The sequence below is a fragment of the Aptenodytes forsteri genome, unplaced genomic scaffold, assembly GCF_000699145.1.
Source record: "Aptenodytes forsteri isolate BGI_AS27 unplaced genomic scaffold, ASM69914v1 Scaffold241, whole genome shotgun sequence".
In the NCBI taxonomy this organism is placed as follows: domain Eukaryota; kingdom Metazoa; phylum Chordata; class Aves; order Sphenisciformes; family Spheniscidae; genus Aptenodytes; species Aptenodytes forsteri.
In genome coordinates, this window is record NW_008795252.1 from 9,640,917 (window position 1) to 9,666,058 (window position 25,142).

At 43.8% G+C, this 25,142-nt stretch overlaps 2 protein-coding genes across 2 annotated transcripts; one reads left to right on the forward strand and one right to left on the reverse strand.

Moving 5' to 3' along the window:
• Positions 1 to 8,677: 8,677 nt before the first annotated feature.
• On the forward strand, positions 8,678 to 14,510 carry LOC103898745 (poly(U)-specific endoribonuclease-like; the record flags this gene model as incomplete). Its single annotated transcript, XM_019471997.1, is given in 6 exon segments — positions 8,678 to 8,794; positions 10,820 to 10,931; positions 12,142 to 12,263; positions 12,349 to 12,458; positions 13,076 to 13,229; positions 13,651 to 14,510. Coding segments are annotated over 6 exon segments (876 nt in total), but the record flags the coding sequence as incomplete, so codon positions are not given.
• A 1,325-nt stretch (positions 14,511 to 15,835) lies between these two features.
• LOC103898746 (lactosylceramide 4-alpha-galactosyltransferase) lies at positions 15,836 to 19,071 on the reverse strand. Its single transcript, XM_009279086.1, has 2 exons — positions 18,964 to 19,071; positions 15,836 to 16,630 (listed from the first exon to the last, which is right to left on the reverse strand). The coding sequence occupies exon 2, from the start codon at positions 16,574 to 16,576 to the stop codon at positions 15,836 to 15,838; it is 741 nt and encodes a 246-aa protein (XP_009277361.1). The 5' UTR covers positions 16,577 to 16,630; positions 18,964 to 19,071.
• Positions 19,072 to 25,142: the final 6,071 nt, after the last annotated feature.

Below are 25,142 nucleotides of genomic sequence, written 5' to 3' on the forward strand. Positions count from 1 at the left end.
GGGCTGGCAGGACGGCGCCTTCCGGTGCCGGCACAAATCGCAGCGGGAGGCGTGGAACTGACACAGAAAATGAAAGCGTGTAGTCCTGCTGTCGCCGCTCTCCGTTGCGTGTTTGCCTTCCGTGCCTCTCCCCACCAACACGGAACACACCCAAGGGTGATTTTTATTAGCGCCACCGCTTCCATGAGCCTGCCCTTACTGTGTTATCGTAGCGCATCCATAACGCCCTTTTCCCCTTTATTGACTGCATAAATAATGCTGGGGGGAAAGCAAGGGTAATAAAGTTACAGTATCTCCCTTTTCTAACCAGCAATCGAAGCCCCGCTATCTTTTCGAGGCAAGAGGATAACTTACGTATGTCAACACCATAATTCATTATTATAGCAAATAAACATCTCTAAACTTCCCCTGCTTGTACTGCTTCAGAGCCAGCAGCTGCACACAAGCTGGAGTAAGGAGAAAGGTGCCTGGGTGCCAGGATGCCCTGCGCTGGCACTTCCGAATCCATCTGTGATTCTACTCCTCCGCCTCATCTAGGTCGGTGATGGCCAACAGCCTGATTCATTAATGGCGATGTTTATCCAAAAAGCACAAGAACTGAGCTGTGCAACAAGAAAGGATGTTTCAGCCACACCGCCTAAAATTTTTGTTTACACGAATGTGTACAAATTAATGACTAATAAGCAAATGCATCTTTGTGTCTGTGCTAATCATGAAACGCCTCAAAGCTCTTTAATTAATATGTCTTAACTTGCAGTAGGCAGGCCTCAATGGTTCCTAGACACAGTTTCTCCTTACAAAATCAAGAAAGGTATATGCTTGACGGTCCTAATATTAAGATTAAAAAAAACAATAAAAAATTTCCTCCCTTAGCCTCTCAGCTCACACAGGGGTACTGAGCCACCTGCGTCCCCAAGCACTTGCTTTCTCCCAGCCTCTGGGTTTGCTGACTGTGCAGGCAGCTCATCTGCTGTGAGAACATTCGTAAGTCGGCCATGGTTTACCTATTAAACCTGGCAATTAGCACTGGTAAATAAAGGCAAGTTACAGACCAACCTAAAGGTAAGCAGGTCATGTCACTGCACAGTCTAGGTAAAGACATTTAGCTGCAGGAATGGAGTTATTTATTCCTGTCATTTCTATGACAAAAACATGCCTGGCTGTGTAATCCTCTTACTTTTCTCTTTGAGGACAGCTGCTGCACCAGAAACTCCCAAGTAAGTGGAGGGATTATAACACCATTGGCTAGAGAGAAGGACTTCAGAATTGAGAGGCTGAGGCTTAGGAAACTGGGGAGATAACTAAGAGACAGGCTGGGCACAGGGACCATGGAGCTTGGTGGGAGACAATCTGTCAGGTGAGGCTCCAGCTTGAGAATTAATGCTTAGGGAAGGGTGGAGACCTCAAAGTCCCCGCTCCTTGCTTTCAGTGAGCTCTGACCTGGCTACGTTCCCACTGACCAGCCCAGGCCCTATCTCCGCTGCTTTTCAGTGTTGGTCAGCTTGTGGAGACTTGGCGGCAATAGCCAAAGCTCCCATGGGAATGTCCAGCAAACTCAGTTTCTCAGAAACTTTCCTCTTCCCTATATCCACGCACAAAAGGTGACCCAAAGGCCTGCTCTGGCTTCCCCGGGGAAAGGACTAAGCCTGCTGTAGATCTGCATGGTGTTTGTTCTAGCTGCCAGCTTTTACTCGGTCTCCCTGAGTGAGCCTGTCCAGCGCAAATGTGTCCTTCATGCATGTGTGAGCCCTGACTGCTTTGGTCTGGAAGCCTGTAAAGCACAGTGTTCTCGCTCACCCTCTCTAGATCCACCAAAGCAGTTTAAACTAACTCGGAATGACCCTTTTCCCTCTTCAGGGAAGTTTAGGCATGTGACTAGAGGCGACAAACCAGTACTTATCCGTTGGCCATCCTTGGTTAGAAAAGCAAAATACTTAGGTCAGAAACGCACAGAGATGCCTACATGCTTTAGAAACAGGTCTTATTCACAGGGTTTCCTTGTGACCTTGGCAAAGGTCAGCATCCAATGTTTGAAGTGGCAGCTTTGTTAGGCAGAGCATCTTCCGCAAGTCTATTGCCCCATTCCTTTGGAAATGCTGTTCACATGTGAGACAGCGCCAAATACTCTCCCCGTTCCCTTGTGCCAGAAGAGAGGAACAGAGAGCAGGGGGACCCTAACCTCAGCTCCTGCGCAACAGACGTACACTGCCCTGTGCAATGGGTTTGACAAAGCATTGCCTGGTCTCTTCAGTAGAGAAAGCCAGCCCGTGGTGTTAGCAAGGTCACTCTCTGGACACTCGGATTCTCTTACTGCCTGCATTAGACACGGGAACGACCCAGATTCTGCGCTGATCTCATTTGCCTTTGGTCAGTACTTCGTTTCTGTTGGCAAACACACCCTTTTACACTCTTTGGGATCCTTAAGTTTTTCTTAGCTCAACAGCTAAATCATAGGACAGAAGTTTTACAACAGATTTAAGTACACATTTGGTTACGAAATTGCTAGCGATGCTCTTGATCTGACCTGTAATTTTATCAAAGATTAACTTAAATCCGCTGACTCCAGTGATGCTGCTGCTTGTAAATGGAAATTCCCTGGGCCCCCATCTGGGCTCTTTCTGCTAATGTGAATAAAGGAGTTGCAACTTTGTTGGGGACAGAATATGCCCGCTGGCTTTTGTATTTTAAATGAAAGCCTAGGAAAAGACTTCCTGCATTCAGTTGATAAACACAGGCACTGTATTTTTGTCATTTATCTTGCTTACCCAGAACTGCAATAAATAGTACCAAAAAATGGTAAAGAAAAAATTGGGTTAAAATTCAGGATATTCAATTTTGAGATACATTAGTTTCCCCTACCAGCGTCAGAAAGAAGCTTCACTTTTAAGTGAGCTAGCTGCATGTCTTGCCCCCTGTGCAATCCCATGTGGCAGGCATCCTCATTACCTGCAGCTTTGTTTGGCTCTAATACTATTCTTTGAAGGGGTACATGGACGAGAGGTGCAGAACCATTTGTATAACTGGTAGCCTAACATCAAACCATTTTGGCTTCTGTATATACATACATACAGTTTAAACCTAAAGCTATGTTTTTCAGGAATTCATTATAATGAAGAAGAAAATTTTAAAAGTATCAATCAAACAAAAATAAACTTTAAACCACCTGAAGGTTAATTTAGCCACATAATGAACGCATGCTTCCCAGGACAGGCACTGGAAGGGGTACCTTCACTTTCCAGCACCTGCCACCACTTGCTTCCAGTGGTGCCTGCAAAGTGCTGCCTTTGTAAAACATTTCCTGGTTATAATGCCTCCTAATATTTACAAAGTCACAACTAGCAATTTCAGCTGTAAATAGAGAAGCACACATTTTTTAATTTTTCTTCCCCACCTATAATTTTTTTGATCCTGATTTATTATCATCTTCCCTTATATTGTCAGATAATAACGGTATATAGAACAGCAAGACTAGACTGGCCCGTCCACCTCAGTCAAGGCTTTCAAACTTGAAGAGCTTATTTCTGGGCCCAAAATTCACGCAGAGATCTAAAATCCGTTAACAAATAATGCAACATAACTCCAGAAGCAATGCTGTGACTCATGTCTGCAGTTCATACAAGGTTCGTATCTGAAAACCCAGGCGGGAGCAGGCGGCGTCGCCACGCGTCTCTCAGCCATCACCTTCTGTATTTCCTGCCATACCGATTGTCTACGGCGATAAGGCGAAGCAGGAGCCTGGTAGAGGTGGCTCTGACTTCCTGGTCTGAGCGTGCCTGCGCCGAGAGAGGCGTGAGACGTGGTACTGTCCTTACGCTCCGCATCTTCTTGTGGGGTTTGGCACTTCCTGCCTCTCCCTTGCCTTCCTGTCCGTCTGAGTGACAGTCCTCAGCGGGTAAGCGGAGTATAAGAGGGAGGGAGCTCCGTGCCTTGGACTACCAGAAGGATTTCTGAGCTTCAGGTTGCATTTTCCCTGCTCGGTGTATTAGAGAAAAATTTCTTCCTGGCATGGCTAACGGGCAAGAGAAAATCACACTAATTCTTCCCTAACACGAAGGGCAAGTGGGGATGGGATATATTCGTCTGGGAGACGTGTAAAAGGGAGTTATGTGAAATGCAGCACTGCAATAACCCTGCTTCCTGCTTCTATTCTGTTTTACTAACTCATCAGTGTAAAAAGTTGGTGAGACAACTGAATCATCAGCTCTTTTAGCTAAAATAAGATGATGCTAAGATCAGTTTTTGCTTAAACATAGCTGATAACATAGAATCGGTTCTCCAAATGGCACCTGCCTGCCCAGAACCTTGATAGAGTGTTTGCCGACTAACTGCACACTCTTACGTTTGTCCCTTGACAATGCATTTTCTTTTCCACCTACAAAACCTGCCTTATTTATCCTTTGGTATTTCAAATACCAACTTTAAACTAAGAAAAACTTCACTGGAATCAAGTAAAAGGCATACACACTGGTGTAAGAGGAAAATGGAGAGAATTGTTTGTATCTTCTATTAACCATATAAGCTGATGCATGGATTTCGCAACATTTGAACCAACTTTTTTAAATGATTGGAAACTCCTTGTAAATGGCTGCTCATCAGCCATTTCCAAATGCTTTCTTCTCTATGCCAAGATTAAAGGCTTTTTAAAAACTGGATGTTGTTCAAAGGATCTCTGAAGGTAAATTTACTTTAGAGAAGATGTTCAGATGTTCAGTCAGACCTTCTTTGCAGGGATCCATGTGATCCATTTGCAATACATTTTTTCTTGCTTTGACACTGTTGACTTGCTCACATGATTCACCATTGACCTTTTAATTCTCTTCAAGTCTTGAGTCATGTCTGATTTATAGCAATAAAGGACTTCTTCTTGGGGCATTGTTTTGGATAGAATGAAGGTTTCATACAAAAAAGTAATTTGGAAAAACGGGCACACCATGTGAATGTTTCACTTGAAAGCTATAATAAATGGAGATGTTGGATTCTTTTGCCCTAGCTGCACTGCTGGTGCATTAGAGTTACTATTGCAAAGAGGCTCCCCCAAAAGTTTTCTCAGCTCTTACGAATGCAGACTGAGTGTTCTTGTTGTGGGGGTGGTGCTCTGCACATGTAAGCACATCCAAGCAAGACTCCAACTGCACAAAATCCAATTGGCCAGACTTCTTGCGCAGAAATAATTTATTCTATGTGAAAGCACAAATCTAACAACTGAGAGATTTCACCATAGGGAGGGGATTGAGAATTAATGATAAAAACCTCTGTTTTGAGTCATACATGCAATCATATTGAAAACCAGAGAGTAAATACACAATACTCTTTCTCAGGGAAACCTTACCTAAATGCTGTGTGTCATGGATTTGCATGAAGGTGTCGGGCTTCTTCTCTTTGAAGTTGTCTCACCTCATATGTGTAAGCTAAGTTTATGGACCTTATTTAAAGAAATACTGTCCAGAAAGTGTTTTTACAAGATGACTATGTAAGTTGCTAAACAAGTGCTTTGCTTTGGCAGGGATATATTTTTCTTTATTCTAATCTTCAGTTGCAATGTGTACAGGTGGTCTGCTCTGTTTGGATACTAAAGGGACAACAAAAAGGAGAGGCAAAGTCCATGATGATATTGTGGTAGCACCCAGCAGAGAAAAAGGAGAGAAAAGGCTTTTATTTTATAAAATTAAGTGACTGTAGAGTTTTGGGACACATTTTCTGAGTGCAGGAATACATTTAGTAGAAGTATATTTATTAAATAAATATGAGGATTGAAATCTGTAGGTATGCTCTTGCTGTAACCCTCTCCTGAGTAGACACCCTGAGCTCGCCTCCATGAGCTCATGCAATATTCCGTAACATTTCTAGAGGAGAAACGATCAAACAGAGCCCTACAGTCCTTTATAAACACAGGACAAATCTGCCAAGAGCAGACCAAGAACAAGCAGTAGGTATTGAAGGGATGACAGATTTCCTGTGTAAGTGACTTTTACCAAAATACATACATACTAAAATATATGTACATAAAATACTATATATATGGAACAAAATATTAAAAACAAACAAATCCTGACATCCCCCCTAATATTTCACATACCTTGGATGTTCCACAGAGAGCAGACTTCTATCCACCACTGGTATTTACTTCCAAAGTAAAAACTGTATTAAACATAATAGGGTGGTACTCAAACAGATACAGAGGAGTAGACAGCAGGAAGGTCCAGAACCCAGGAGAAAAGCGATCCAATAAAATTAGGTCAGTCCAAGATAACATGAATGTAGATGGCGCTTGAAGTTTGAAAAACATCTCTGGTACTGTTCTGTGAATTTGCCGATCCTGTTCTTGGGACTTCAGCTGAGCTGGTGAGATGAACAATTTTCTGTTTAGTGTTGGTTTGTAAGCTCTTTTGAGAAGGAATTGCTCTTCGTAAGACTCTTGAAAGAATGTGGAGGTACAGCTGAAAATAATTTAAAATGCTGCTGTTGGTTGCTTCTGTGATATGCTGCGAGGCTAGCTCCCGGTGAAGTTGAGCAGGTGCCTCATTTGGGCTGCGCAGCCAGTATTGATAATGTGATGCCACAAGCCATGCTTCTGCTGTATAAGAGCAGCCTGGGGTTTGGGCAAGGGCTGAATATAGCTCCTCTGTGACAGCCTCCTTCTGCTCCACTGTAAGATCCATGCAAGTACTTGTTCCAAGCAAAAATCTTCTTTCATATTCGTGTTTAACCCTAGCAACCAACATATCCTTTGGCTCCCATATACTAGAATTTTTAGTCCTTTTCCTTCCTTCAGGTATTGACACCTATTCAAGCCCAGTTCAAAATTCAAGTGATCCTGTAGATTTCCCATCAACAACAATCTCAAAGTATTACAGAGCCTGAGCGAAAACGGACTGTCAGTGCCTCTTGTGTAGCTGAGGTACGTGATGGCTCAGATTTCCAGCTGCAGGCAGACTGAGGTGGTGGCAGCCAAAGTAGTTACAGTTGTCTGCCCTGCCCTTCTGTAGCAGGTTGCTTTCCCCACTCTAAATAATGCTGAGTATAATATGAATATCATATATGTTCTTTATGCCTCTCAGCTGCTGCAGCTTATCCTCTGGTGCATTAATGTAAACTGGCTGCTTTTGGGTCTTAACTCAGGGATATGAATTCCTTTGGGCAACAAGCTCTCAAGGAGTTAAGCGCAGATTGCTTACGCTTTTCAGGATTTTAATCTTAGGCTGTATAAGCTCCATCCCACAGTTATAGAAACAATTCTGGAGAAAAAGGATTGCTCAGTAATGTGGAAAAAAAAGTCCCAGTTCTCCAGGCAGAGTTTGCTACTTTCTGTTTCCTTCACTATGGAGCTTAGACCAGCAGTTTCTGAGCCAGCCATGAAGTGCAGTCCAGGACAGGAGAAGGCACATAAAATCTTGCTGTGCTGCTTCTAGACTAATTTCCCACCGTTTGATTAATGCCCTCTTTTCTGCTATGACTTCTATTCCCTGCCTGCCAACAATGGGGCAGGTGCCCACCTGCCTCACTTTTTGCTCTTCCTGGCTCTCAAGCTGCCTCACGTCAAGGCTGCCCCATCAGAAGACTCTTTGTGACCTTACCACAGTAATTGTTTGCTCTTTCTGCTAGAGAGCATGGAATTTGCCACTGGCCAGAATAGAAGGAGAAGATATAACAGTAATCAGTAAGGAAGTTCAGAGTTGGGCTTGAAGGTGCCTTGGTTCAGTCTGGGAGAACCAGTTGTTAAAATCATGGCAAGTTGCCCAAATGACTTATTTGAAAGACATGCCCATTGTTGACAAATTTCTGCACTTTTTTCTTTTCTTGAGAACATCTACTTTGGAGGAGAAATTCAGAATTATCAAGCAGTTCTGCTCTGGGCTTCAATGCATGTGCTGGTTTGTAACTGATTAATTCAACTGTCAGTCATTTAAAGATTAATCCACTTCTCTTTCTTCTCCACTCTGTTCTTTGTCTTGATCTTACGTGTTAGTGTGGACATAATGCCCTTGAAACTGGAGCTACCTTTGGGCAGTTCATCACATTAACAACCCTTCCTGAATCTTGTTGACAGATGGATGGATAGGTTTGTATGGGCATGAGAGATCAGTGCATGAGAGAATTTTATTGTATGCAGACCCTGTGTTTAGAGTCTTGGTCATCCTTCAGCACGCTAACTTTATGCTAGGATAACCATGCGAATGGGTGAAGGAAAGCATCTCTAGTGTGGAGTCTTGCAGGATAAAAGGTAGGAAGAGTTGTATATAAGCTTGCTGCTAGAACAGCATCATAGAGAGAATTCTTTGCTTCCTGTTTTGTTGTGTAGTGTTGCTGCACACTGATAACAATCTCCTGCTTGCCTCAGGTTTGTACATAGAATCCTCCTGAATGAAACACCACCATCTTAATTTTTATTTCAGTGCATGGAAAACCGCAGGAAGGCTTATTAACAAGAACTTTGTTAAAATATACTCTAAAATAACCTTAGGGAAGGCTCAAGCTTCCTTACAGGTTACCTGCATTCTTTAGATATGAACATGAACCGTAAGCTTTATGGTTTTTAGAGCAGCACTCACAGGAAGGTGTGGGGAGAAGCGAAAGCTCTCCTGATGACAAGCTAGTATCCAGAACATAGAGTGGCATTAGAACTCTAGAAGTGACTTGCAGAAATAACAGTATGTGTCTTTTTTAACGTGCATATTTCTCTGGATTTCTTGACAGGAAGGCCTTAAATCATGAACTTTCTAAACTTTTCAGTAACATGTGGGATATGGATGTTAACCGCCTTGTGCCTGGGAAAGACTACACAATTGATTTGCAGGTAACCAACTGCTAAGTCACACGAGGATTAAGGGCAGTACAATACTGTAGGAAAAGGTGTCTGCAAAACTGCCTTTTGCTAAAAGTGTTGCCTATGCTTCGTCATTTCCACTAACGGCATAGGCAGGACTTCCTAATGACAAAGAATCACTTAGGAGAGGGAACAGCACAGAGAACACATTAATGGTCCACACTACCTGCACGTTGGTTACAAGTGGAGTCTCTCAGGTGTCTGTCTTGGGTCCTATAACAGTTAATATCTTTATCAGTGGCCTGGAGGAGGGGATGGAGTGCCACCTTTCCAATTTTGCAGATGACAGCAACCTGTGGTGATGAAGTTGGTATGCTCAAGCGCAGGGCTTCTCTTCAGCTGGACCTAGGCAGGCTGGAGAAATAGGCTAAGGAAGGAATATCATGGAATTCAACACGGACAAATGCAACCAGAACAGGATGCCCAGAGAAGCTGTGAAATCTCCACCTCCAGAGGTTTTCAAGACCCAACAAGATGACACCCTGAGCAATATGGTCTGAATTCAGTGTTGACCATACTTTGAGCAGGACTAGAGATGTCCTGAGGTCCCCTCCACCCTGGATGTTTCCGTGTGTGTATGACTGCTTGTGTGTATGGTCTGGGTGACTTGCAGCGAGGAAGAAGGGGAGATAGGTCCCAAGTCATTCCTGGGGGAATAAGGGAGGAATTCCTGGGTCTCATCTGGAGAGTGTGGAGTAGCACAGAGGTGTGGGTGAGGAGGGTTTCAGGGTTGTTGCTACCAGTCCCAGGGAACTGTGAGGGAGGAGTGGGTATCAGATTTGATGAGCAGCCATTTCACTCCTTGCCAGCTCAGTGTAGTGCAAACATGACCATGTGTTTTGGCCACAAATTGCACCAGGCCACTGAATATTCAGTATTCAATTTTGTACTCACACAAGTGCTCAAACACTTTATTTCAATGTTGCTTCATATTATAAGATACAATTTTCTGTTGCTGATAAACTTGAAAAAGAGGTACCTACCTCAGGCCAAAATGTGTGTGGGGAAAACTTCTCCCATATGCTTTCTCCATCTCTCAGAACAAGGCTCTAGTTACCCCTTGCCCGTGTTAACAAACTGCTCCTCATCTTTTCTCCTCTTTCCTTGAGAATGCCCTTTTTGGAACAGAAACTTGAAAATTGTCAGGAAAGCCTCCTTTCTGTTTTGGATGTGCTTATTGGTAACATTGATTAAAATGCCCTTAAATGTGGCCAACCAGAAGTCTTCGAAAACTTCAGAGCACCAGGATGCACCAGTCCAAAGCTGGTGGAGCTGCACAGAACAATCTCGGCATCTCCCCGGCACTGGGGTGATGGCTGGGGCTGCGGTCATGAAGTCAGAAAGAGAAAACAAAGGCTGAGACTGAGAGAGCCTACTCAGGAGTGGGATTGCTTAAGCATTACAACAGAGGAGAGGAGAATTAGACTGGCTATCTTGGGCCCTGCCCACGGCAGGGGGGTTGGTCTAGATGACCTTTAAAGGTCCCTTCCAACCCAAACTATTCTATGATTCTATGATTCTATGACTCAGGAGAGAAACAACCCCTCTGCTGCACTGCATGGCCTCATAAACTATATGCAGTGGGTCTGTGGGTTACAAATGAACAGAGAAGGAAGGTGCACAAATCTCTTTTTTATTTATTTGTGGTGGGAGGGAGCCTTGGCTCTACATTACTTCTTTTTATCATGTGATGTATATAGCATAGTAGCACAGCTGGTTACTGATCAGAACTGAGCTAACACATGGGTCATCACAATCACCTCTGAAAATGAGCCAACAGAGAAATTCCAGGCTCTTACAATGTCAGAGATTATGTCTTTTTTCTTTATGCTGGTAGTGTTTCTGTAATGTCTTGCCTTGTTTCGTAGGAAGACCATTCCTAACAAAGAAACCTGATAGCATTATGAGTTTTGTTTTGATTATTATAAAGGCAGGCACTGTCTCCTCTAAGGACATCTTACTTCTTTCATTGTTTTACTCCGGTGTTTCTCCTAGGGAAAAGCAGATGTCGCACAGCAAGGTGACAGTGCTGTCCAGGACAGCGCAGCCAGACATCTGTTTCACAACGTAAATGAAGAACGCCTGAAGAGCATAAAAACTTTTGCAAGTGAGACCCGTTCTTTTGTTAATGGTGGAAATGACATGAAGAATCCGTGTTGGTTTTTATGTGTTTGCCTAAAATATAACATCATATAGAATTTGGATGGTGGTGAGGATCATCAGGCCGCGTGTCATTTGAAGGTAGTTTCCACAACATTTGCATAGAGGTTACCTGTAGCCTCAGCCTCAGGAAGAACATCCTTTTGTGCCTTAGCCAAAATTTGAATTTTTCTGTGGTTCTTCCACTACAAAGTGAAATGGATGAGACTCTTGTCATTGCTTTGATGTTACTCCATGTATTGAAAAAGACGCCAAAGTCATCTCTCCTCCTTTGCTCACAGCTTCTAGCCCTTTCGGATAGCGCTAGGTCCACAGCTACTCCTTGCATTTCTGTTGGGGGCTATACTTCAAGCATGTCTATGAATGTATGTTTCCTTCCCTGATTTTTCTTTTCCCCGGATAGAGTTACATTAAGCTGATCGAACAGCCGGCATAATGGGGAGCACTCTGCTCCCCCCACTCCTGTCTGAGCCACACAATCCTGTGTCTAGGGCAGCTCTGGTACTCACTGAACCCTACGCTGAGTCCCTTCAGCTCACTAACCCGGCAGGAAGTGACTTAGGTTTTTGACCTCAAGTATTTTTCTATCAGCTTGGTGTGCTGAATCAGCCCCCAGAGTCCACTGAGTGTCAGAGCACAAGTAGATGAAGCGACGGGAGGGAGCAGGGCACAAAAGGGATGCAAAGGAGAAAATGAACCCATCCACTCGGTGGCCATGCGCTCAAGCTCAAGCCATCTCATGTAGGTTTATGCTGTATTATTCCTCTGCTGAAGTAATGCCCACAAAGCCTTCTGCCAGCATAGCTCAAGTTCGTAAGCCTATGTCTGTAATTTTGGTGGTCAGATGAGATGTGTTTTGGTAGAAGGTCATTATTGCTTCAGCACTTGGTTCTATAAGGAAGCTCAGTAGCGAGCTGTTTATCTTAAAAAGAAGTAAAGCGGTGGTCTGGCCTTGAGTCATCTCTAGACCTACACCCAACAGTGCACCTGAGAATAAAATTTGACATATAAAGGAATGTCTTTCTCTAAGGGCTTTCAAGGCACATTATATGGCATCTTTTTATGATGGCAGTCTCCAATGACTGGATCACAGGTATGATTAGGCATATGGCCTGTTCATCAGGATGAGCATGCTGAGTGTTTCTCTTTTTCTGCAGCTTTTATTTCCTTATTGGACAACTATGAGACATCAACCGGTATGGCAGAAGTAGTGACTCCAGAAGAAATAGTTGAAAACAATTGTTTTCTTGATGCTATCTTAGCGACAGAAGTCATGAAAGTGAGTAACACAGATCTTTTTCAGTCACTGAAAACACTGAATTAAAAAGTAAACTGTGTATATATCTTGGTTTTCTATCCTTCAGCTAGCTCATGAATATCTGCTTAAAAAAAAACTAGCAAAGCCAAACCTTGCCGATTTCAAATATCAGCTCTATGACATCTGGTTCCAGCTCTATGCCAGGAAAGGAGACAGGTATGTTTGATGGATATGGCCCCTGATAATCTCTACAGTATTCTGACTCAGGTAACTATAAGTCCGAGTGCCATCTGTTACACAGAGAACTGGAAGACAGCCTCAGAATATGGCCTAAATCAGGTGTTCATTGCTCCCACACAGATCGTGTTTAAAGACTTACTGATCAGATACTAACAGCATTGACCCTTGGGGTACACCACTGGTGAACTGCCTCCAGCTGCACTTTGTGTCCCTAATCACAGGCCTTCAACTGCAGATGTTCATCCACTTTTCAGCCCACCACATCATCCACTTTTCTAATCTGTACTTCATCAGTTTGTCTATGAGGCTGTTATGGGAGACAGTATCTTGCTAAAATCTGGATAAGCAGCAGTGATGCATCTGTGGCATTTACTAGCAACCTTCATCATCAAATATAAATTTAGACTTAGTGGCTAGACGGCATTGCAAGTTTTGTGCAAAGTAAGAAAGAAAACCCAACACATCCAGACAAATAAAAAAACTGGTTACAAATCAACCTAAGCAAGCTTGTGCATTTCTTGCCTTTTACCTCTGCCAGTTTGAACTATTTAAATACATAAAAGACCTATATATTATTCTTTGATTTATTACAGACCTGATTCTTGCGGTTTTGAACGTGTTTTTATTGGAGAAACAAGGCATGGTAAACAGATCTTAGGTTTGCACAACTGGGTGCAATTTTACCTTCAGGAAAAGCGCAACTGAATTGACTACAAGGGATATGTCACTCGGAAGAACAAAACCAGGGTAAGAACAAGCAGGGTGCCTTTGCAAATAAGACAAATGGATCCAGAGATAAAAGCTGTGGTAATTAATCAAGACAGAATGACACAATCATAGGCTCAGCTGCTTTGAACCTAATTTGCCCAGGTGTATATAAGCAGAAGAAATACTAGCATGCCCTCAAGTCCAGCTTCTTTTTTTGCAAAAACTATTTTAAAAAGTAGTGCTGGTGTTTACAGAATTGCAACGCTGCTGAAGCTTAATTGAGATAAATGATCATGTACGCTCCAGAGGACAGGAAAAAGGCTGTGCTCTACCTATAGCACCCTGACACAGCAAGGATGACTGAAACTTGCAATGGCCTCAAAAATCTGGAGTCGGAAATTGTATCTGTCTGGCCACAGCTGTGTTGGAGATTATTTTGTTGTTTTGTTTATGCTTTCAGCCTCACAAAGATGACTAAGTTTTGAGCATCCAGTTCAGCTGGAAGGGCTCGGTCAAGCCAATTGGAAGCACCTTTATTGGTGTCAGCCCAGAGTTCGAATTTGCCCTTTACACCGTCATTTTCCTGCTGGCTGAAGAAAGAGTCACAAGTGAAACAGTGAAGATCGAGGAATATGAGCTACAGATGGTTGTTTGCCGCCATGGGCACCACATTGGAACAGCATATCCAGTACTCCTCAGCACCAGTAGTGAAGACTCGTAGTTAGAGTGATCAGGCAACATTTCTTTTTTTTCGGGGGGGGGAGGACACGGAACCAGACGGCAGAGTAAGTTGATGTGTTGTTTTATACAAGTCATTTTGAGTAAAAATTGATGACTCACTCTCTTTTGGTCTGCAGTGGAGTGTTTAATCAATAGTGTGCCGTGACTCAGTGTCTGACAAACCTTGAAACATACTGCTGCTCATATTAAAGGCCAGATCAAACTTACATCAGCCTTCCTTCGTGCATGATAACACTGTACTTTTCAGCAGATAATGGAATTTAGGAAAAGGCTATATTAAAATCGATACACATCTTTCTCTTATTTCTTAGCTACTGCATATTTGAAAGAGCAATAACCCCATATTGCTTACATTTTGCCTTCCAGGCAGCAACTTTGATTTGGCACCAGCAGAACCACAGTACCTTTTTTCTCCTCTCCTCATTTCATAAGAGGTTAATTTCAAATGCATTTTTACAATCACAGTGCCCTGGACACACAGGAAACACATTCAGATGTGAGAATGGCCATCAGATCAACAGCAAGTTGCATTGGCTTTGCCCAGGTTTTCTAGAAGCCACAGTAGGCTTTACCTCACCTAACTTTAACAGTCCGTGGTATAGGCACCTGTGTTCCCATTACAGGCAATGATGCCTGCAGTCATTTATCTGCTTGTGTAATCTGCATGAGGGTTAGATGAATGCCCCTGCATAATCCGTGGACTAGATCTCCAGTGGCAATAACAACATGTCACTGGGGACACTGGTCCTAGTCCTGGACCTGGTCACTGGTCCTTCTGCTGATGTGGACATGTCTGCCCCTGTTCTTCCAAAGTGTCTTCAATACTGCAGTAAAAGGAAGGTAGTGCTTTTACGTCTCATACCAATGCAGAAACAGGCAGATGCTGAGACCCTCTGAGAGTGTGAGAAGGACTGGTTAGATACTCACATGCCACAAGAATTTCTACAACAGAGCAAGAAACCTCCTAATGCATATTTTCTGCATACACTGCATCTAATTTTCACGACCTTGCATGCTAAATTTAAAAACCTAGCTAACCAATGTAGAGAAAAAAACGCAAAAGAAAAAAAAAAAACAACAAAACAAAACCGCAGTCCAAACAAAAATTGTAAAATGTACAGAGACACCTTACTGCATAAGGTAAAGTCTGACACTTAAATGATAGCAATTTTCCCTTGTTCCAAGCACAAAAAGCATAAAACGTAGTACAAAGAGGACAGACATGGAAGATCTTGTAACTCCTCTGTGCAAAGACTTCACCCAATCTGATGCTGCTGGATCAGTACGTGCTCACATCTACTCTTGGTGCCCCTAAAGGGTTCTGGAGCACCCTGCAGTGAGCAAAAGGGTTCCTGCCCTATGTGACTGTAAATGGGCTTTACTGATATTTTCCTTGGTAGCAAAACCACAGACATCAAAAAAATGCCAGCAACCAAAACTGGATGACAATTGGATGATTGAGTGATGGTACAACATGAATTGTACATGAAGCCAACTTACGTGAAGCCAAACAAGCATCACCAGTTTCTGCAATCCTCTATTTTTTGAATTGCAACAGCAGATACTCAGAAGTCCCTGAAACTTGGCAAATCAGTCCTAATAGGAAAAAATATACACTCTTGAGCAACGTTGTTATAGAACATAATCAGATCTTCGTGACAGTTCAAGTAGCGGTAATAAATGGCAAGAAATAAACTGTACAAGTTGTTTAAGGGCATGCATTTAGCTATGTCAGAGAATGAAACATTACATTCTCAGTTCACACTGAAAGCAATTAGAATTGCTTTTACATAATTACATTAGACCTGTATAATTCTCAGATTATGACTTCTGTGGAAGTTCTCAAACATCCAGGCCTAGACCTTAGCATAACCAGTATAAACAACTGTTTTAGCCAGAGGGGATCAGATGCTGGGGAAGCATAGAAGAGTTGCAGCTCTGTCCTGCATGCAAAGCTCCATGAACTCGTGTTTGGGCTTAAAGGACAGAAAGGCCCCGTTCAGTACATACTCGGACTGGGTACCAAGCACATTGGTGAGGTTCTTCAAGTTCCTAAGCACTATGAAGTCTGTGTCCAGGTAGATGCCACCAAATTTCCACATGATGGCAATTCTGCAGGCATCAGACAGGACGGATAAGAAATAAGGTTCCTTCTGGTGCTCAGACTGCAAGTACCACTTTGCCAGAGGCGTCCCTGAGAAAAGCTCTGGCAAGTCCAGGGGCTGGATTTCCACATTGGGGAAGCAGCTCAGCAACGAGAAGCCCCAGTGGTTGGGTAATGAGGCGTTACCATTCACCAAGCCCTTCATGAGCACCACAACCCTTGTCCCGGGGTGCGTCCGGGCCGCTGACTCCACAGAGCATGTGAACAGGTAACTTGGGTTAGTTCGCTCCGAGGTCTCCACAAAAAACACATCCCCTGGTGGAGGAGGGGGCCCACCAGGAATGGCACTGGGAGGAGAAGGCAAAAACTGAGCACACCTGCTTTGTGTAGGCAAGCTGTAGAGCTGGCCCTCAGCGTCCTCCCCAGTTCTCCAGGAGAACGAGACAGCGGCAAAGAACACAAATGAAATGGTGAGGATAAACAGAGCCCTGAGCCCGTGGCTCGGCACCACCGTGGCCAGATTTGGCAGGCAGCTGGACATCCTGGGCAGTCTTGCTCCTGTCAGAGCCCGCTCTCCCAAGACAACCGTCGTGATCTGAAGGGGACGAAAGAAGAAAAAGACACTGACAGGCAAGGCAGCAGACCACGAGCCTTGGGACAGTGCCACGGCAGAACAGAACTCTCCTTCCTTTACGTCAGGGCAGCACGCTTAAATTACGCCTTTTGGTCATTTCTGAAAGAGTCTCCTGGCTTCTCTGTATTGTCACAGGGCCTTCAGATCCCACATCGGAAACTACTGCCCATCTTTGGATCCATCTCTTTCAAACACAAAACAGGGACAAGTCTTTCCTTTTTGTATACCACAAACCAAGACTGATCCTCAGTTCTGTCCATGTATATTGTCCAAGTTGTGCTTGCCACTTGGAGGTTTATACAGCATGTGACACACAAATAGCATACGTTCATGGTGGTGCACAACAAACTCTGGGAACAGCATTAGAGACCTTATCTATCATCTTCTAGAATTTCAGGTCATTCTGGACATGAGACACATATGCAAAAAAACCGTAGGATGAGGAAATAGGAATGTTCCTAATGAAAATTCCTGGAGCTCTGTCAACAGACATTGTGTGGAACTGCTGCCCTGATGAGATTTTTTTCTCATGATGAGAGTTTTTTCCCCTGATACATAACCTGTCCTCCCCCAAAGCCAAACGCAATACTAAAACCCCAGTACTGTCATCAGTTCCTATCAAGAGGCCTCAGTCTCCCAGGCTGCTGCACCAGCAGTTGCTGCCTTTTGAAATCAACCACCTGCCCCTACAGAGAGCCTGGCTCATTGTTCATGGCACTGTAGCATATCAGAATGCACAGATAGTGGGAGGGGAATTGAAACAAGGCAGCTTTGAAAGCAGATGCAGACGATAAGGACAAGAACTGCCTAGGTAAAGAGAGTTTCAAAGCTGCTTCCCAACCCTGCTTCCCTACCAAGTCCTCACTTCTACCTCCTCTGGTAGATGGTGCTGCCTAACCCAGCTGTCACCAACCCAGGATGCAAAGGCCATGCTGGCTGGGACCTGCTCAGCTCTGCCAGTGGAATCATCTGGTGATGGATATGCAATCCCCCCTCCACCCTACCCTTACTTCCTCTCTTCATGCTGCAAAAGGGAGGGTTGGAGAGGAAGAGATTAACAAGGCAGCAACAAAAAAGGAAGTCATTTTAGCTACATTCTCAGCATTAGCATCAGCATTTCTGCCCTTGCCTCCCCTTAAAGTGAAGGACAGCAGAACCAGCACCTCCTGGGCCCACCACTGGGACCCCAAAGGTCAACGTGCAAAAGCACATGAAGAAGCAGCGAGGAGGATTGTGGCAATTAGGATGAGATGAAATGGCCTCAAGTTGCGCCAGGGGCAGTTAGATTGGCTATTAGGAAAAATTTATTCACCAAAAGGGTTGTCAAGCATTGGAACAGGCTGCCCAGGGAAGTGGTTGAGTCACCATCCCTGGAGGTATTTAAAAGACGTGGAGACATGGCACTTAGGGACATGGTTTAGTGGTGGAACTTGGCAGTCTAGGTTAACGGTTGGACTCGATGATCTTAAAGGTCTTTTCCAACCTAAATGATTCTATGATTTCTTCTGCCTCTCTCTGCCCCATCTCCATCTCCAAATCCCCATGCTCCAGAACAGAGAGCTTCAGGAAACGGCAAAAGCTTTAATCAAACAGCTGTAACCAGACAGGGAACAGGACCGAGAACCCAGCTTGTACAATCCCATTTCTCATTCACCCCTGCTTACTGCACCTGGGCCACATACTAAACTCGCCACATAGCCAGAAAATGACTTGTCAGCCGCACTGGGAGGTTTCCAAATGCAACAGCAAGAAGCCACTGCTCTCCACTAGGCACTGGGGCTTAGGGGACAGAGGAGAGGCAGCCGATACACAAATCATCACTCTGGATACCCAGAACATTTTCTTCTCCTGCAGAGAAATGCCAGCACGTGCTGTGGGTGTTACAGGCAGCGAAAAAACACCTCTCTGCTTTTTACAAAGCTATTTCCCCCTCCCTCCACAACTCAGCCTGTTGAATCCTGTAAATCATTTTTAGCTTGGTAAGCTGTAGAAGAGAAATCAGGCTGGAGGGGACAGAGCCTTTGCAGTAGAGAAGGCAGGAAGGTGCGGCTCTAATCTAACAGTGAGCAAGCTTCAGGGTTACATGCATATTTTTAGTAAGAGGAGGAACTTCTACTACAATCGCACTTCTATATATTTAGAAATACATTTCTGCTTTTGTAGCAGATAAGAGGACATTTTAGATGCTGCATTGGCCAGTCCCTTTATTTCACAAAACAAACACAGGAAATCTGGCTCTCTACCTTCCTCTGAAACTGCAAGTCCCACTCACAGAAACTGCAAATACTACTTACCTGTCCCCGCTTTCAAGACACCACAGAAGTCACTGCTCAGACGGACAAGATTTTTCAAGAGGTTAGTGTCTCTGAGAGTGCCTATAACTCTATGGTCTAGTACTTCCTTTGTCTGGAAAATAATGGTGAAAGGTGGAGTCTAAACACATGGAGAAAACAAGCCGATCAAGGAGGATGTGACATCATATGTTCAGCTAATATGGGGGCTGATATAACGGTCAGGCAGCTGTGCTGTGAAGAACTCACCTAATTAGAAATGAATCAGCAAAAGAAACAAAACGAAAAACAAAAGAAGAAGGAAACCCCATTATCGCTACACTTTAAAATTTATACTGTGGCAGGAAACCAGTTGTGGGTTTGTTTTCTACTCCTTTGCTAAGAATTCCCAGCGCTCACGCTGCTTGGGTGGCTGCCACGAGAACTGAGCTGAGAGCTTCATAGAGCTGCCTCCTCTCACCCCAAGACTTAAGTTCTGAATACTCCTTTGAACACACGCTCTTTCGACCAATTAATTTACTCATCCATTTGGGAATACTCCCTCTTATGCTGGATACCGCATTGAACGACTTTGCCAAATTCAGGTGTCCCTCATTTTATGATAGACTTCCCCCTTGTGCCTGTGCTCGATGGCAGCTGACCTTCCCTTACAGAAGACACATTGACGCGTTCATGAAATACCACCTTTATCCATACAGCCACTACGTTCAGGGTTTAGTGCGGTTTCTACTCAGTTGCCTGCAACAAATGTCAGGCCTATTGCTCTGTAGCTTCCCAGACCCCTCCCCCCTCCCCCAATCCTTCCAAGCACTGCAGCACCACGGACGGACTCATAAGATGCCAACACTGGGGAAGCTCTTTGGAAAGCACCTTAAGCTATTCCCAGCCCTTTCATCGATGGAGCTCTCCAGGCCTCAGGTCAGGCCCCATCTAGTCACAGAATCACAGAGGGGTTGGGGTTGGGAGGCACCTCTGGAGGTCATTTGTCCAACTCCCCAGCACCAGTAGTGAAGACTCGTAGTTAGAGTGATCAGGCAACATTTCTTTTTTTTCGGGGGGGGGAGGACACGGAACCAGACGGCAGAGTAAGTTGATGTGTTGTTTTATACAAGTCATTTTGAGTAAAAATTGATGACTCACTCTCTTTTGGTCTGCAGTGGAGTGTTTAATCAATAGTGTGCCGTGACTCAGTGTCTGACAAACCTTGAAACATACTGCTGCTCATATTAAAGGCCAGATCAAACTTACATCAGCCTTCCTTCGTGCATGATAACACTGTACTTTTCAGCAGATAATGGAATTTAGGAAAAGGCTATATTAAAATCGATACACATCTTTCTCTTATTTCTTAGCTACTGCATATTTGAAAGAGCAATAACCCCATATTGCTTACATTTTGCCTTCCAGGCAGCAACTTTGATTTGGCACCAGCAGAACCACAGTACCTTTTTTCTCCTCTCCTCATTTCATAAGAGGTTAATTTCAAATGCATTTTTACAATCACAGTGCCCTGGACACACAGGAAACACATTCAGATGTGAGAATGGCCATCAGATCAACAGCAAGTTGCATTGGCTTTGCCCAGGTTTTCTAGAAGCCACAGTAGGCTTTACCTCACCTAACTTTAACAGTCCGTGGTATAGGCACCTGTGTTCCCATTACAGGCAATGATGCCTGCAGTCACTTATCTGCTTGTGTAATCTGCATGAGGGTTAGATGAATGCCCCTGCATAATCCGTGGACTAGATCTCCAGTGGCAATAACAACATGTCACTGGGGACACTGGTCCTAGTCCTGGACCTGGTCACTGGTCCTTCTGCTGATGTGGACATGTCTGCCCCTGTTCTTCCAAAGTGTCTTCAATACTGCAGTAAAAGGAAGGTAGTGCTTTTCCGTCTCATACCAATGCAGAAACAGGCAGATGCTGAGACCCTCTGAGAGTGTGAGAAGGACTGGTTAGATACTCACATGCCACAAGAATTTCTACAACAGAGCAAGAAACCTCCTAATGCATATTTTCTGCATACACTGCATCTAATTTTCACGACCTTGCATGCTAAATTTAAAAACCTAGCTAACCAATGTAGAGAAAAAAACGCAAAAGAAAAAAAAAAAACAACAAAACAAAACCGCAGTCCAAACAAAAATTGTAAAATGTACAGAGACACCTTACTGCATAAGGTAAAGTCTGACACTTAAATGATAGCAATTTTCCCTTGTTCCAAGCACAAAAAGCATAAAACGTAGTACAAAGAGGACAGACATGGAAGATCTTGTAACTCCTCTGTGCAAAGACTTCACCCAATCTGATGCTGCTGGATCAGTACGTGCTCACATCTACTCTTGGTGCCCCTAAAGGGTTCTGGAGCACCCTGCAGTGAGCAAAAGGGTTCCTGCCCTATGTGACTGTAAATGGGCTTTACTGATATTTTCCTTGGTAGCAAAACCACAGACATCAAAAAAATGCCAGCAACCAAAACTGGATGACAATTGGATGATTGAGTGATGGTACAACATGAATTGTACATGAAGCCAACTTACGTGAAGCCAAACAAGCATCACCAGTTTCTGCAATCCTCTATTTTTTGAATTGCAACAGCAGATACTCAGAAGTCCCTGAAACTTGGCAAATCAGTCCTAATAGGAAAAAATATACACTCTTGAGCAACGTTGTTATAGAACATAATCAGATCTTCGTGACAGTTCAAGTAGCGGTAATAAATGGCAAGAAATAAACTGTACAAGTTGTTTAAGGGCATGCATTTAGCTATGTCAGAGAATGAAACATTACATTCTCAGTTCACACTGAAAGCAATTAGAATTGCTTTTACATAATTACATTAGACCTGTATAATTCTCAGATTATGACTTCTGTGGAAGTTCTCAAACATCCAGGCCTAGACCTTAGCATAACCAGTATAAACAACTGTTTTAGCCAGAGGGGATCAGATGCTGGGGAAGCATAGAAGAGTTTCAGCTCTTAGCATGGGACCCAGTGCTAGAGGCATCGAGACTGGGGCAGGGCTGGAGAATCTGGTACAGCGGAGATCATCCAGAATATGTCATGAACATCAAAATCTAGCTTCACAGGCTAAATCAAAGTATACCGTGGTATACCTTCCCTTCTTTCTTTGTCTTATCATTGCTCGTCTTTGTTGCATAATTTTAGTGCAACATCAACTACGTTATGCCATTAAACTATTCAAAAGCTACATTTATGGTACATCAAGTAGAAACATGGCAACATAGCTCTAATCAGGCTTGGAAGTGATTGTACCAGTCCCAGTTGTCTTTAGGAGAATGAGTCAAGTACTGTTGAGTTTAGTGGTGTCCCTTCAAGTAAGTGTGTGGACATATGAACAGAAAAACACTGGAGGGGGTCTGTAAATTTGCTACGAATTCAGTAACAAAAACAGAGAGGAAAAAGGTCCAGCAAAGTGCTGCTGCATACCCAGGTAGCTGCTTAGGGGTCTTGAACAATATCACTGATCACAAGCAGCCTGATAGGAGTATTTTTGGGACCCAGCAGAAAACAGCTGAAGATCTCCATTTTCTCCAGATTTACATTACCAACAAGAGTAGAAGAGGTAAGATTTGACAATACCAACATTCAGTGGGTGACTAATCAGTCTGTTAGGCATGGAAGAGCAGAGCAGTGCCAAACAGGGATGAATCCACTAGCTAATTCCTCTAGTATTTAGGGGAATTAGTATTTAGCATTTTAGCAACAGCTGTAGAGCTCCTCCTTCTGACCCTAGAGAGAATGGCAGACCAAGCATGTGCAAATATTTGAGGTGAGATGAGAGTAAGTATTGTAATTGTAATGGGTATATTAGACCAAGCCATAAGATACTGCAGCTATATAGAGAGGACACTTAAGGTATCCGTCTCTTAACTGCACCTTTTGTACCTAATCACAACTTCACCTTTCCAGAGTGAACCCTGCAATATCCAATTTCACTTAAATATTTTTTAGAACTAAGTTTTCTCCTGAAATAAAAGAAAAAAAAGTGAAAATACCCACTTGTATAGCTCTAATGCAGTGCTAGACAGACACTCCGTGGGGTAAGAAGAATTAAAAGCAAGCCACAGCGAAGAGTTAGAGGATATTAGGAAGTTTCTGCAAAAAAATAAAGATTGTGGGGAGAAATGATATAGCAGTTTTTATAGCTGTTGATTCCCAAATCACTGTAGAGAATGTGGCCATAGATGTGATGGCATCTCACTGAAGTTATCCAGAAAAAAACCCACAGACTCTGTCTGTTATTTGCAACAGAAAGAACCAATGATGTATGTAAGTAATGGCCACAAACAGAAAATCACATAGCCAGTCATGGCAACGTCAATCAGCTTCAATTCAGCTTCTGTCTCCCTAAACACAATAAGCAGTAGTCTAAGATCAGTGGAAAATGGTCAGTAATGCTTTCGCACTTAGATAGAGTAGGAAATTTGTTGAATGAATTAAGATAGAGCTGTAACAGCTTCCAAAAAACCAGGCATGCTCAACTTCAGTTAAGTGAGCTTGCTGAATAGCTTCATCAAATGTAAAAAAACACTAGCAGGAGCTGTTACTTTCTCAGACAGTAACACTTTGACAAGATTAGCCTGCACCCAGTGACAGTGCTATTTGAGAATGGTGGCATATGAATTCGTAACAGAGAAGTGGTTCTTCTAATGTTACCAGTGCTGTTCGCCTCAGCCACAATGTAAGTTGCTTGCTGAGCAAGCTCAGAGATAGTGCAGTGGTGGACCTGAACAGTGCATGCAAGCACTAACCTGTGAGCCAACCCTTGCAGCAAGAAAAGACCAAGTCTAGATATAAGTATTGCCACTAAGAAGATTCTGAACCCCACTGACAGCTGCCAGACCCTAATACTGAGTGTAGCAATGGCTCAGTATCAAAGATATGGCCTGTTGCAACAGGACAAGGGGGAATGGCTTTAAACTAAAGGGGGGTAGATTTAGACTAGATATAAGGAAGAAATTTTTTACGCTGAGGGTGGTGAAACACTGGCACAGGTTGCCCAGAGAGGTGGTGGATGCCCCATCCCTGGAAACATTCAAGGTCAGGTTGGGGGGGCTCTGAGCAACCTGATCTCGTTGAAGACGTCCCTGCCCACGGCAGGGGGGTTGGACTAGATGACCTTTAGAGGTCCCTTCCAACCCAAACTATTCTATGATTCTATATCCAGCCACCAAGGAGGGGACTGTAGCCCAGAGCCCAGTGCTGCGCCACTCAGCTCTCCCTTCCCCCAGGAATTAAGACTTCTACCAGGACTAAGAAGAAATACTAGACTTGTAGTTTCTATCAGACCACCACTGAGGTGCAGGGCAAGGAAACAGCTTGTTATTTGTTCATCCTCACCTGAAATGACAAAGAATTAGCACTTCCTCAGCTTCACTCCTTAGGGTCTCTACACACTACTCTCATGCACAAGAGAGCTGTTTCATGGAAAACCCAGTACTAGACTCAGTGCATTGTATTGTTTGGCTGCTTCTGAAAAACAGCAGGTAAACTTCCATTTTGGATATGTATAGATACAATAGGGATTGATGGACTGACGAGTAAAGGCAGCTAGTAGCAGTCACAAGGCAAGTACCACCAGAGAAGAGATCTGTCTCCTTTTATAAGAGCAATTGCACTTTTACCTTAACAAGTACATGGCAAGGCAGAAGGTGCCATGCTGTGTGGTATGGAGTACCTGAGTCACTGTCAGGAGCGGGTAAGGCAGGCACAGCAACGTGCTTGTTAGTGCCGGCAGCACAGACGAACCTCTGCTCACAAGCGTGCAGCAGGAGTTCAAGAGCAAAAGAAACAAGCTGGCACCAGCTGGTGACCTGGCTGTAAGCACAGACTCATAGAATAGTTTTGGTTGGAAGGGACCTCTAAAGGTCATCTACTCCAACACCCCTGCAATGAGCAGGGACATGTTCAACTAGACCAGGTTGCTCAGAGCCCCGTCCAACCTGACCTTCCATGTTTCCAGGGATGGGGCATCCACCACCTCTCTGGGCAACCTGTGCCAGTGTTTCACCACCCTCAGCGTAAAAAATTTCTTCCTTATATCTAGTCTAAATCTACCTTCTTTTAATTTAAAACCATTCCCCCTTGTCCTGTCGCAACAGGCCCTGCTAAAAAGTTTGTTCCCATCTTTTTTATAAGCCCCCTTTAAGTACTAATA